Source organism: Triturus cristatus, chromosome 11 (genome assembly GCF_964204655.1).
Source record: "Triturus cristatus chromosome 11, aTriCri1.1, whole genome shotgun sequence".
NCBI classification, from domain to species: domain Eukaryota; kingdom Metazoa; phylum Chordata; class Amphibia; order Caudata; family Salamandridae; genus Triturus; species Triturus cristatus.
In genome coordinates, this window is record NC_140594.1 from 722,068,298 (window position 1) to 722,083,441 (window position 15,144).

The 15,144-nt window shown below is 43.6% G+C and overlaps 1 protein-coding gene across 2 annotated transcripts in view; it reads left to right on the forward strand.

The window, feature by feature from the left end:
* LOC146785376 (ephrin type-A receptor 3-like) overlaps positions 1–15,144 on the forward strand; it is a 540,333-nt gene that overhangs the window by 134,088 nt on the left and 391,101 nt on the right. For both annotated transcript variants that reach the window (XM_085634371.1, XM_085634372.1), the window contains exon 2: positions 14,849–14,913. In XM_085634371.1, coding sequence (XP_085490497.1) covers positions 14,849–14,913 — 65 coding nt within the window. The remainder of the gene's footprint in view (positions 1–14,848; positions 14,914–15,144) is intronic.

Genomic DNA, 15,144 nt, shown 5'->3' on the forward strand with positions numbered 1-15,144 from the left:
ATACAGAGACTTAATTTATGAGAAAAATCATTCACGCTGACCCCTTAATATAATTGGAACCCAAATGTGTTTAAATGAATAAATCATTGCAAAATTATCGATATTCATGAGCTTCTAATAAGTTTTTTTTTGTTCATATGTTTATCTCAATATTACAATAGAGCTCACGTATATATACTGCTAAGATTTTTATCGGCCTCATTATACTAAAAAATACACATCTAACACAATCACATAAATCGTGAAACAAATCTATGCATTTCTAATTTCAACTTTTATTCAAACGCTTCTTTAAAAATAAAAAAACTTTTTAAGATCCCACTAAAATTGAGTAATTTAATTGACTGATTCATTGATTTATTTGTAAAGCACACTGATAAGTGAGAATTACTGGTGCAGGTCAACGAATCAGGGAAGACTCTTCGGTTGCACGAATACCCACAATTCTTTAAAAAAAAAAAAACTTTTAAAGATCCCACTAAAATTGAGTAATTTAATTGACTGATTCATTGATTTATTTGTAAAGCACACTGATAAGTGAGAATTACTGGTGCAGGTCAACAAATCAGGGAAGACTCTTCGGTTGCACTAATACCCACAATTTAAATTTTTTACAGGAGAAGATAAAAAGTAGGAAAAAGAGTGATATTGACATAAAGGGAGTTTCAATTCTTGGGCGACAGATGTGAGAGTGACCTCATTGCCTTGCCAGATTCATCCGGGAAAAGAAAAGTTCATGGCGGAAGGAAGACCATTTCTTTCTGAGACAGACCTTGGCAGGAATATTTACAGCCTGATAGGTAAAGAAGGCTTTAAAAATGATGCACCTGTGAATAGGTAGACAACACAAGTTAGAAGATGGCATAAGCAGAAATGAAAGGTTGCGAGTTAGAGAGAAGGCGGCAGCCAAGTTTAGCATGGCTTGAAGACAGCTGGGTAGATATTGAGGGGCTCCAAGGTACAGAGATTTACCATCATTCAGCCTTCAAGCTACACAAGTGTGTGTGGCTGTTTTGCGAGATGGCTGCGGAGGTAGAACAAGAACCTTACAGAGCATTCATACGCACCGAAAACAGATAGCGGCAACATGATTGATCTGATGGGAAAAGGCAATTTGTTGTTGAACAAAAATTATTTACTATTGTTGTTGGAATGGGACACTGCCCTATTGAAGAAGGCCAACAGGTATCTGACCAACCTGATGAATCCTTGAGAAATACCACTACCATAGACTTATCTCCATTAAGTTTTGAAACGTTTGAGCTCATCAACCTGACTTCTTCCTCCATGCACTTCGTGAACTTGACCGTAGACTTGGGGAGGCTGACGGATATAGGCCAGAGGTTCTGCATATTCTCTACGTATGATGGATCTTACAGTCATGAGCATGGACAAGAGAGGTGCAAGGGAAGATGTAGATGTTGAATAGGCTAGGGCATAATGTAGATCCTTTGGGATCACTATACCCTATGGTGGTAGCAGAAGACTGAAAGGAAGATGGAGAAAAGGACCGGGAACGAAAGGAGCAAAACCATTTCAAAGCTTGATTGCAGTTGCAGGTACAGAAAATGCATAAGAGAATGATCGGATGTGAGACTGCATTGAAGCATGCTGGTAGGTTCAATAGGACCAGTGCGGCAGAACTGTCCCACTCTAATGCGGATCTAATATCACCTCGAATGGGCCGCAAAACGATTTAGTGCTGTGCGTGGGTTAGAAGTCAGACTGCAAGATGTCCAGTTTTATTGTTTTTTAAGTAATTGGCAAGCTCAAGATTGACCACTTTCCCAAGAACTTTGACTTAAATTTGGAGGGGGGGCTATAGGTCTGATATGGGTCAGCGCGGTGGAGTCAGTGAAAGATTGTCTGAGTATAGGGATGACGTTTGCCTCTTTCCACGAGGTAGGAATTGTAGCATTATAGAGAGACTGGTTGTATAACTTCACCAATATCTGCGTGGGCTGTATTTTTTTTTAACAAATGGCAGAATATTTGGGGGGCAGGGATCAGTCTGAGACCACAAAATAATGATGGACATAATGGTTTGTCCCTGCTTGCAGTTAAGAGGAGACATTTCTGACAATGAGGCCATATTGGCAGTCTGAGAAATAATTTAGAAATTCAGCAGAGGGACATGATTGGAGGGAGTAGGAAATACATCTCTGAAGAATTTAAATAACTTGTATCAAGGTTTTTGAGATGACCCTTTTGGAATGCCACAAGAAGGCGGATAAAAATGTTTCTTCACAATCAAGACGGTTTTGTGTACTGAGTTTTTTGCCTTTTCACTTTTGGTATTTTAGAAGTAAGTGTAAGGAAGTAATCTGCGCTCCAAATATTTGCAGAGGTTTACATTTACGTTTTGCCTCACGTTATTGTACTATGAGGACATGAGCGAGTTTCCTGTTTCTTGTTGGGGGTCGTAGTGGAGAAATTAAATCGAGGGTGGAAGAGATCCATGCACCGGGTTTGACAGAACACATGCCCAACACCATCAGAAGTTGGTGTGGGCAGATTAGATAGTGCAGCTAAGAGGTTAGAGGGAGACACTTTTGCCCATGGCGTGTTATTGGGACAGGATTAACTTGTCTAGGGTGTGAAGGATTGAATGGGTTTAGGACCGTATAGTAGTTCGACCAGATTAGAGGGAGAGATGTTTTAGAAAGAATGTTAGAGTTCCAGATGAAGACTGGGTCCAGGGTGTGACCGCCGAATGAGTGGGCGTGGCTATTAATTGTTGGAAGCCTGGGGCTGCTAATGAATCCAGAAGATTTGCTGAGTCTGGGAGAGTACTGTATTGTAGGTGAAAATTTGGGTCACTTCGAACAGTTGTACTGATGCTGTGACACTGAGTGAGCGAAGTCGCTTCCTGGATGTGGATGGTGGTCGATGAAAGCTCCTGTAGAGGAGGTAGAAGAGCTGAGTTTGGGAACAAACGGCATACAATCTGCAGAAAAAAGCTTGCCACCATTGAGAATAGTGCAAGACACGTTGGAAAGACAAATAATGGCAGTACCTCTTCCAGTGAGATTCAGGCAGTCTTGTCTGATCATGTTATAGACTTTATGAATAACGACTGTCAGATGAGTTGCGAAATCAGGTCTTAGTTGTAAACAAAATATCTGGTGTGCGACTTTCAATGCCGTCGCAAATTTCAAGCTAATGATTTGTAGGAGTGAGCATTCATTAATAAGAAAGCAGTTAGGGAATGCGTATTTGGGGATATTTAAGAGCTGAGATGTTGTGGTGGAAGAATAGGGAAAGTAACAACCAGGCAAAAGACTGAAAGAACAGGAATTACTGATAAAGGTGGGAGCACTAAAGGAAGTATGACACCAATGGGAGCATAGCACACCTGTGGTTCGGCGATTGCTTATCTCGATGTTTGAGTAAGTGACGCGCAGGGGTACATCAAGGACATCAAGAGTAGTGTTAATAGCTTGTGCAGGCGTTCAAGGCGAAGGAATAGCAAATAGGTCATGGGAAACCTACATTTAGGGAAAGATCAGAACGCTTTATCTGCACCTTAGACACCCCTGAGAAGAAGTTCTCTTTAAAACTCTCTCCAATCCGGGATTGACCATCTTCCTTGGTGCCGCCGTACTGATAAATGGAGAGATGAGTGTCAACGGCGTGAGCCCCCATGAACCAAAGCAACACTTGTAGACGCGCCCGTCCTCAATTTAGCTTATGTGCAGCTGTGCCCTGGGACCATCCTCTGGGATGAGGTGACTGAGGTGGTGATGGGGTTTTCCAGGGATATAACTTGGTTAAAACATCAGGAAAATCTCTCGCTAGCACGTGCTCTTTTTGAGCTATGAACTAAATGAAAGCTGCTGTGTTTCCTGGTTCCACCCATCTGAAAGACTGAGGTGTTCAGATGTGATGCGCTTGCATGATATCGAAGGAGTCTCTGTTTAGGGTTTGTGGGGGTATTTTCTTAGTCGTATGCCCTTATTGTTGGAATCAAACTAGCAGCCAGATTTCATGTGCAAATTCGCCATTTTGTCATGTTTTTTTTTTACAGATATCCCTTAATTTTAAGTTGGTCAAGGAAGAGGCGGTATTTAGCGCACCTGGTAAATACTATTGACCCATGATGGGATGTGTACTGGGTGCACTATACATCTCCTGAAAATGAGGCATAACATATGACTGGGTTTGTACAGCACTGAATTTCACATATTTTGCCTTCTTTCCGGCTCTTGTTGCAGTGATACATTTCATCAGGTTTTTTCCTGGTTAAATCTGAGTTCCCGATTAGAAGCGGGCCATAAAAGTCGCAACTCCGTGCAAGCACGTTTGCACAGAGAATTGAGTTCCAAGTAATGCAGAGTTTACTACATCCTGTGATTACTGGGTTCGAAAAACCCTGTAATTTCCCCCAGGTCAGTATAGCAGGAAAATGCGAGATAATTACTGGGACTCAAAAAATCTGGTAAGGTAGGCTTAGAATTCTGCATTTTATCCACTTCTTCAAGTTTGAACTTGGAACAGGAGGTATGATGAACCCCATTAAATGCTTTACCCTGTCAGTTAACGGTCCCAGTAAATATCTCATGTCCCTCAGTCCCATTTGTGAACAGATCCTGTCTGGGATAAATTGAAAGGGGTGCTGTAAGTAGCACATATAGTAACTACCCGATGCAGTAATTACTGCATTACTTGGAATTGCAACCCCTGTGCAAACTCATGTATACACAACAATGGAAATCACACATAGTTCATAAAAAAGGGTCTCTTTGATGGGTAAACTCTGTTTCTATGTTTACATTGCGATTGACCAGATTGTGCTTCTCGGGTGTTGCTTAGTGAGACCCCCTGGAAGGTGAGGTACAGCACGACCATGGTGTGCAGGTATAAACAGTGCTTAATTTGAGCTGGTTGGTTCCGGTGCCGGACACTGGCACTTAATTGTCCACACAGGTGCTTCTGACAGTCTGCCACAAGGTGGTGCTGTCTTTCTAATCTAGAGAAGACCACAACAACAGTTAATATTAATGCAATGCACATTAAAAATGACTATTACCTGCTGCTCACACCATTGTTATAGATTTGGGGGTCTGGAATAGTCTGAATTGTCACACTTGTTGGAGTGTGATGTTTGGTAGTTGTGTTGTTACTATCATTGGCAGCATAGCAGGGGCAATGCATGGTGCAAGCTACAGTGGCCTCTTGACGCGAGCCCTGGCATCTGTTTTAAAAAAACAAACAAATTCAGCACTGACTATAAATAGTCTGGGCTTGCCAGATGCACACATTAAACACAAGCAAACAAAGAGCAAAAAAGTATCATATTTAAAGAGACATTTCTTTTAATATATTCCATGGCGTCTTCGTATCTTGACCATGCACCTCTATTTGCAAATAGTGGGAGGCCATTAAACCTCATAAGCACGATTACTCTTCAGTCCCTGTGTACCAGTGTCAGTTCTAATTAGGGGGGCATTTTACTAGGTTACCATTTTCCATCTGTTCTACCACATTTGGCTAGATTATGACCATTATCCGATCTAAATCTAAACTCACCTGTCCTGAGGCACTATGGCCCAGATTTAGCAAAGAGTTTTGCCCATTCTGTGTCTGTGGGAAAATGTGTTGGTACATACCGCCCTATACCTATCAGGGCTTCTTTTCATTTTTCAAAGTTTGTATGATTGTAGATAGGCCACAGGGTTGCAGTGCGTAGTCTACGTTTGTATGGACGGAACTGTGAGTCCCGTTCTGCACGAGAAAAACTTACCTTAAAAATTCTCAAAGAGGACCTTCTGTGGCACGGAGCTGCTTAAAACCCGATCGAATCACTGCCACTAGCTAGCACGTAAGAGCTAGTCAAACCCAACACTAGGGTCTTTATTCAGTGCTCCATTTACCGCCATTTTCTGGTCTCTTTTCACTTACAGCTTTCTTTATGCAGTGGCGTAACACAGGCGCCCGCAGCCACCGCAGTGTGGGGGGGCCCGAACCTCCGAGGGGCCCCCTCAGCACAGTACTCTGACCCGAGATCTCCTGATTGAGTCCAGAGGGGGACCCTCCAAGTGCCTTACAGGAGGGGGCCCTCAAGTTTCGTTACGCCAGTGCCTTTGTGTGCCTTTAGTGTAATTTTAAATTAAAAATAACTAATGAAAGTTGAGGTCTGAAAAGCAAGGAGCACCAAAGATGGCCGAGCTCTGTGTCCCACCTCCCAGCGTGCTATGCCTGGCAGGCCTTCTCTTCCGGTGATTCATACCTTGTGGGGAAGAGGTGATTTGTTCTACAATTAGCCTGCAGCCATGGAGCTTATTAAACTCTGGTATCCCAGAGGACCTTGGGGCTGAAGGTCAGCTGGAAACTGTAAATTAACATCCTCCAGTCTGCCATCTCGGGGCCAACCTCGACTGGGCCATGCCGCGAAGCGTGGGCTCAACCTTGCTAGGGGGAGCGGACTCATTAGCGCTCATTTATTTAAGCTAATGGGAGCCACGGAGGTTCCAGTCATGAGATATTCATAATGCCTGTGCATTAAAGAAACGGCAGACAAGAAAGAGCCCACTTACAGTACACACTACTAATTTACCGCACTGGAAGCCGCAGCCAATCCCCAAGGTATTCCCCGCGACTTCGACCGCAGGCGGCTGGGGTCATGCTTGCAGAGTGTGAGTTTATGCTAGGTTTTGGGTTGCTATTTGTAGTGTGCCTGTAGTTCATAAAAGTTACTTTCACATACCCATAATTCAGCCCTGGAGGGAAACCTCGCCCAGTGTCTGGACCTCCAGGAAGCTGGCAATGGGTAGCCTTGGGTGCCACAATCTTCAGAAGTTGAGCTGAGGTGCTTAAGCCTGGTAAAAGGCCAGAGCTGATGGCTCCACCTTAGTGCACTGGTTTTACATGGGTGGTGGAGGCAACCACACTTCAAATCGCCTTTAGGTGTGTGTTAAGGCTGCAGAGAAAGGAGTTCGGGAGCAGGACAGCGAAGAGTAGTTGAGAATAGCAGTGAAGAGGAAGGGAGGGTCAAAAAGGGGTCTCCGGGAAAGACTGCGGAGTTCTCAGTGAGCAGAGCGAGTGGCTGGGCATTCGTCACCCCGAGGTTTGGGAAGGGTATGTGTGAGCGCTACCGTGCAGAAGGGAGAGACTGGCCATAGCAGTCATCAGGGGCAAATTTATGAAAAAGTGGTGCAGTGCAGCGCAGCAAATCACCTTGCTGCGCTGCAATGCATCACAGGAAAAGGGCAAGAATGCACTGTAATTAAGGCATACAACGCATTCCTGACTTTCCCCCCTGCGCTGGCATACAATGGGCTGCTAGCTGCACCGCTGGCACCCTTGCACCATGGTGCAAGGGTGCCTGTGTTGCATGCAGGATTGTTTTTTTGTAAGAAGGGGCACCTTCCTGCACAAAAACAATCCTCCGAGCCATATTCCTCTTTCTATGGGTGCTGCAGGATGAAGCACACCTAGAAAGAGGAAGTAACGAGGAGAAATAAAGATATTTTTTCTCGTTTCACCTCTCCAGGGGAGGCGTATCTTTTTGGCGCCTTCCCAGGTTTACATTATCTTGTAAAACTGGGAAAGCGTCAAAAATCAAGGGAGTTGCGTGGGAACACCCACGCTACGCCCATGGGACGCCTCCCTAGTGCAGAGTAAAGCAACGCAGCAATTTGCACTACGTTACTTTACTCCAGATTTTTGGAACCACGCAAAGTGGCTTTAAAAATCTGACTTGAAGGTGTGTGTCACGCATGTACCACATTGCATGGTGCAAATGTGATGCAACGCTCTCGTGAATATGGCCCCAGGTCTCTAATCGACAGTGATGGCCATGAGTTCTACAAGGCATGTTAAAGAAGTATCCTGAGGCACAACCAAGTGAAACACTGATTTAACAGCAAAAGACCCAAAAAAAAGAATTTTTCTCTTCCTGGTGTATTGCAGAGACCATTTTTTTTTTTTTTTTACTTGAAGGTATCCAACTTGCGGACAGTATTGAGCCCTATTAAGGGACGTACTGGATCTGAGTTTTTTATCTTCACCACGCCGGAAGGGTGTCTGAATTTTTAAAGATATTTCATAGGATAACGACCGACGATTCCTTCATACTTAGAATACCCCAGTCGAGGAAGTGTATAGATATAACCTGGCTGTTCTAAGGATATAATTGGTAACAGACTCTCATGTGATTATTGTCCATGAGTCTACCGACGGAACACTAGCCCTGTGGTGCTATGACTTATGCAAGTCAAAGGAATTTATAAGATTTTAATATTACTAAATTGGGATCAGCAAACAATCCTGAGGAAGGTGTTGGCTATAAACTGTGGCCTACCGAAACGCGTCGATGCTCTAACAAAAGGAAATCGGACAAAATCTATGACAATAGGGGTTGTGCGACATATGTAATATAATCAAAATACCATTGGGATCACAACCCATTAGACTGTGACTAAGCGATTTTCTTTCCTGAGTAGGAATAATTTTCCTGTTCATTTCCCTTTTCTTCCCAATTTTTTCCTTTTTATGAATTGTCTAACTGTGTACTGATAGTGATTACTACTGTTGGTGCTTTGTTACATTATGTGTCATTGATTCATATGTAAATTCCCACTGATTTTTTAATTTGTTTATATGTTTGATAAATTGTTTAACAATTGTTTTTTAACCGATGTGTACAACTGCTCGCTTTGTGGGAGACCATTGTGACTAATTTTAATAAATTCATGATCAAGTAGCTTTCTTGCTTCGTTGATGCCGATTCTTACCCTGCTATTTGTTTAAAGTTTTGTGTGTGTGAATGATTGTTGGCATATACAGATCCAAGGGAGATCTTTCTTTTCTTGACTAACGGTATTGCAGAGACCAGCCAGCATTCATCCTTGAGTGCTGAAAATCCTTGCACTGTGGATGCTGACTCTCCTGCTGGAACAAGTACTCAGTAACTGCTGATTTAGAACTGCCTCATCTCATGTATCGCTGTCCCTCCCTCTTCTCACCTAGGCCAGAGTCTGCATAGTCAATGACAATGAGAATGCAAATGTTTTACTGAAACTGCTAAACAGGGAATTGTCATTACCAAACATGGAAGTGTTATTACCACGAATTGCCCATGATGCTGTGCCGCACCCTGTGTTTCCTGACACCCAGTAATAGGCAATGGCAATTAAAATCTTATTTTCTTTGCTAAGTCATTGGAGTACACCGGTTATTAACAGGGTACTGATTTGTAGCATTCAAAGTAAAAAGGTTTTTGCCACTAGAGCGTTCATTGACTGCTAATAAATATGGTATGTTTATTGCCTTTTGTAATTTGTCAGCACTTAATGTTAGTCTCCCTGAGGGTGCCTCCTTACGTTGCCTTATGGAAGAGCTGGTATAGCATCCACTGAGGTGCATGGCGGGAAAACGCAGTATGATTTTTAATAGGGAGGAGGATGTGGCCTAACGGCTAGAGCGATCAACCTCGGAGCTGGGCAACTCAATCAATCAATCAATCATGAACATTTATAGAGCACGCTACTCACCCGTGAGGGTCTCAAGGCGCTGGGGGGGGGGGGGGGAGGAGCTGCTACTGCTCGAAGAGCCAGGTCCTGAGGTGCTTCCTGAAGGAGAGATGGTCCTTTGTAAGTCGTAGGTGGGTGGGGAGGGAGTTCCACGTCTTGTCAGCCAGGTAGGAGAACAATCTTCCTGGGTTTAAGTCTCGGCAGGGACGCTCATCATCCTCTGATTCTGGGAAAATTACTCCCCCATGCCTAACAAAATTAATGTGTCAGTCTGTAATGCAACCGGTGCTCATGTAAAGCGCTCTGATACCTTCGGGTCGGGTTGTTGCTATATAAAACTCCCCCCCCCCCCCCCCCCCCCAAAAAAAAAAGAAGATACTGAGCTTCAGTTGCCTCCAGTCTACTCATGACATCAGAGTACTCCCAGGACACAGCCTGACTTTACAAGATGTGGGCAGATCTTGAGACAGAGGAAGGGGAGGGAAGGAAGATTAGGAAGGTTGATGGAACTCGCTCCACGGTGGAAGGACACAGCAATAAGTGCCCAATTAGAATGTGAGCTGCAGCCACACACCCAAGTCTCTGTCCTGGATGGTGACTGGCACTACCATGCACACAGACTTCTCAAACATCAGTCCTTTTCTGTCTGACTCATTAGCTCCATGTCTGGCTATCTCTGTCTCTTCACCCAGACCCAAGCGTAAAACGGAATAAACACAGGCATAGAGTAAATGCCATTCCAGTCCAGGAGTCCATGATTGACATTAGCATAGGGAGATTTAGAATAATGGCATCGCCTTCAGATAGATTTTAGGTACCTTTGAGCTGTGTTTAGGACAATAATATAGCAAGATATTTTCTAAGACATCACCTGCGGAGAACTCCAAATTTCTCATATGAGCAGCAAAGAATACCCCTCCCCATGTCTGGGGGGAGTGTAGGGGTAATCCAATTAAATGCCACGGTGCCTGGGGCGACAAAAATGAGCGCGCGCGTCGCGGGAAAGTATATTCATTTCAGAGAGATCCTGTCCATTGTTAGAATGCGGGACATTAGCAGCCAATCGGGGAGGCTCCCTCGTGTTCCGCGAGACACAGGCCTGTTTCACGCATGTAAAATTCTCTCATTAAACCGGAGATTTGCAACCCGTGGAGATTTTAAAGGAAGCAGATGCAGCAGGTCCGTGTTGTTTAGAATTACTCTCGTACTAATTAGCTCGAAGCAACCGTGCTTTACAAGAGGAAACGACCGTCGCCGTCTGCACAAACTGTTAGGAACAGCCCTTAAATCTGCGCAAATTAAAAGTACTGTCATCGCGTAAAACAGAGATTGAAAACTTAATTCACTTTGAACACATGGACAGAAGGCTCTCCCTCCACAAAACACATGGTTTAATATCCCATATCCTTCCCTTAGCTGGGCTGAGCAGAAAATGGCGTCCTCTCGCGATGGTATCACCAGTGACGTCATGTACGCTTTTGGAATGTTTTGTCATTTTCAATCTTATATGCATAGGTCGCAAGCTTGCTAGGTTTGAAGTATAAATCCTAATCTATCCTTATTTTGAGTGAAAGAAGGCCGACTGTACCACGGACGTCAAGTTACCAAAATGCCAGGAATAGAAGAAGTAATACATCTCATTGACCCTGAGCCCTCTCTCAACACCTTTTTTCCAGATGACATGACAGGGCTTGACCCATTGTTCCAATCTTAGTGCAACAATCAATCAGTAATGTTATGAAGGGCAAACTACTCACTTGTGAGGGTCTCAAGGTGCTGGGGTGGGGGGGGGGGGATCTGCGGACACTCCTATTTCTTGGCGAGAGGCTTGAAAAGATTAAGGAATGGGTGCCGTAGAAGGAAATTGAACCCTCATGGGTCCATGATTACTTAGAACCCCTTCTGTCTGATTTTTCCCATTCTCAGAGTCGTCAATAATGGGGCCTCAGGAACTTCAGCAGCAGAAAGACTCTTCTTTGTAGGGTTTTGTGGTGATGGCATGGAGGAATCGATGTTTCCACGTTGATTCTCGCATGTTTTTTGACTGGCATTTTACTTGGAGTTTGTGTCTGCTTTTTGTAGCTTCAGTCACCCGGTTATATACTCTTGACCCAAGGACTTACAGTTAACCTTGTAACCCTGATCTGCCCAGTAACTCCTGTTAGCGACTGAATCAGAATTACGGGTCATAATGAGACCCTTACTACCCTACTTACTTTTTACTCACGTCACTGACTTCTTGATGCCCAGAGACCAGACCTAGGAGGGGAAGCACCAGGAGTACCAAAGGACAAAGCAGGGGTAGCAGCTGCTATCCCTTGCTACCCCCAATTTACTCCCTGTGGTTCACTTCTATGACCCACAATGCATTTCAAGGTCAAGCTGAAGGAGCTGGTCCATGGCAGGGGTTTTTTCTTATTTTATTCACAGCATCAACAGATTGAGAGCTATAACGATTGATGAGTAATTTGTTGCGGCATACAAGTGTACATTTTAAAGATTATGATAATGTTTCCTGTATTTTACATTTTATTTCAGGATTACCATTAGTTACTAAATCTTTAATTCATAGGAACTATGCCTTCGCTACCAATTAAAATGTATCTTTGCATAAAACAATGTAAAACAAGAATGGTGTTATATTAAAAAACTGCGTTCTGGGTAGCCTTAAAATACTTTCTTATTATGCATTCTCAGGGTTATGTGACATTTGGAGAATTCTTGGTTTGTCATGACCCCAGAATGCCATTATAAGACTATACATGCAATGCTTTCTCTCACGCATCCTCTATTGAGGATGTGCCCTTTTTTATGGTTTGGCTTGACAGCGCAGCTTTTGCCAGACAACTATGTGAGGAACACTAGAGAGGGCTTTTGGCTCCGCCCATATGATGAGTCATGATTACATATTTTGATTGGGCAGATGTTGTGTGCTTCCACAGGAAACGTACTTGCCTTCCACGCAGCTGTGATTATTTTGTTTATGTATCCACCTTCCTGAGCTTGAACTTTTAGGGGCGCACACATAACATTGTAAAGCTATTAAAGTGTCTTAGATATTGAGAAAAATTATGGTGTTTTTCTCTGGCAGCAGCACAGATGGGGTTGGGCAGTCATTAACCTACAGATATGTTTAGGTCTGGCTTGAAGGTTCAACTGTCACTTGGTCTTTTAACTTCACCAGTATTAGTCTACAGTCTTTTGCATCTGCACAAATACACATGTATTCCCTTGCTATTTACTTGTAATGCTTCACATTACCATGCAGCATTCCTTTAAAGTCAGACCTATCGGCATTACCAGTGCTTGTTATAGTCTGGCTTGACAGCATAGCTGTCACCACACAATTATGTCAGAACCACCACGAAAGGGGCTTTGGCCCCGCCCACATGTTGAGCACTAGGAGTACATGCCTTGATTGGACAGAAGTTGTGTGTTTCCACAAAAAAATGCTTGCCTTTCACACAGCTGTGATTATTGTGTTTATCCAGCTGCAGGAGCTTGAATTTTAACCCCTTCTGTGCCACGCCCTTTCCCCCTCCTGTGCCGGGCGTTTCATTAGTGGGCGGGTTTCATGACGAGATAGTCTCGTCATGGGCACAGCGCGACCGTGCTCCATGACGAGACTATCTCGTCATGGGCACAGAAGAGGTTAAGGAGCCCACACATGCCATTGTTATGCTATTTAAAATGTCTTAGATAACTAGCTAATGCATGGTGTTTTTCTCTTAGATAACTAGATAATGCATGGTGTTTTTCTCTTAGATAACTAGATAATGCATGGTGTTTTTCTCTGCAGCAGCACAGATAGGAGGAGCCCATCATTAATGTACATGGATTTTTTAGGTCTGGCTTGACAGTGAATTCATAAGACCTACCTATTGACAATGCCAATGTTTGTTGCATTTCTTCTCTGTTCATTATTTCTCTTTTTATCTTTACTTATATCATCAGTTTGCTACATCGCGCCTTTCTTACCTTATAAGCTGAACACTTCTGTTTGCCTTCTATCTAATTATGCCACCCCCGTTTAAGTACAAAAGTTACCATTAAGTTCCCGAAGGTATCACAATGTAACTGAAAATAAAAAATCATTGCTATGTATATTGTGTACACGGTGCCCTCTAGCTAATCCTTCAGAAACTCCTAGATATCTCTGTTAATTTGTTCTTTCGTTCTCTTTTTACTTTTTAATCCAATCACTGGCTCCCTCTCTTGTGCATTTGTATCCCCTCTGCACCACTGTATTTATCCGCCTGACTTTAGGTTACTATTTTATTCTTTCACTTGCTGCCTGTCTTCATCTTCTTGTCACAATTCACAATGCCTCCTCTGTTCACTAACTCTGTCTATCAAACCTTTCACATTTTTATATCCAACCCCGATCACTCTCTTTTTCGCTTTCTTCCTCCCTTGTTTCGCTCCCTGTCTTCTCTTTAGCTCTCTTCTTCTGTCACTCCTACTCTTCCTGTCTTCCCCTCCCTTCTTGTTTCTTCCTCTCTCTCTATGTCTCTGTCAGTTCAATTCAGTTTTGTATTGTTTTACGTCATGATTTGTGGGTAAACACGTTACCACAGCTTTACGGATTTACTTGTATTGTTTCAGTACACTTATTTAATATTCATTTTCATTTTCATTTTCTACCAGGCCTGTGCTCTCTCACAGAAGGTTGAGAACCCTGTGTTAATTTCCAGCTTTGCTAATGTGATCTTGAGTGAGAATTTCCCAGAGCAATAGTTTCTTGTTCCTTTAAAATTAGGGCAGCACATGACTACCCATTGTGTGTGTGTGTGTGTGTGTCTGACTCCATGTTACTTTCTCTCATTTTCTCGTCCTCTCCTTTCCATTATCCTCCCTCGGTGGCCCCCATCTTTTACTCCCTCCACCTCGCTCCGTCTCTATTGTCCTCTTTCACTTACTCTCTCGTTCTGCTTCTCTTTTTCTCTAACCACCTTTGTCGCTCTCTCAACACCACTCTCCAGCTCTATCTATCACTTTATCTCCATCTTTCCTTCTCCCTTCCCACCCATTTGCCCTCTCTGCCCCTCTCCTCCAGTCCTTCCACTGGGTGACTGTGGCCGCCATGTGCTTTACGTTTGTGCTTTGACTCCCCCAGAAGATGGACGAACTGATACCGGGCCAGTTGAAGCAGGATACTGCGTCAATAACAGGAAGCCATAATTAGAAACGGTTGTGACGTGTCTTTCACTTCCCCTTGCTTTTGGGTGTAATTCTAGAAGAAGGGGGGGGGTTATATGGGCTGCTGGGGTCCATGTGGTCCCCGGGGAGGCTGCAGATGGCTTGAGTTAGCCTGTGATTTCCTGCTGAGGGTAAACTTTGGGCTCTGATGACCTTTGCCTTCTCTTTTCTCGCAGTTACCCTGCTGGACTCCATGTCTGCCCTTGGAGACCTGGGCTGGGTTGCGTATCCGCCTGAGGGGGTGAGTATGGTTTCTAACCCACATTTACTTTCATGATACCCTGTGAGTATGGCCAGCTGATGAATACACCTACTCTCTGTACCTGGGGAACGTCTCATATACAGAACCTGCTAAAAATCAAATTCTGAGCAAAATGTCATTCTTTGCCCATTTAAAAAAAAAAATACAAATATGGTTGATATGGTTTAAATCCATTGTTATGTGCACGATGGGGAAATGTCCGAGCTCATG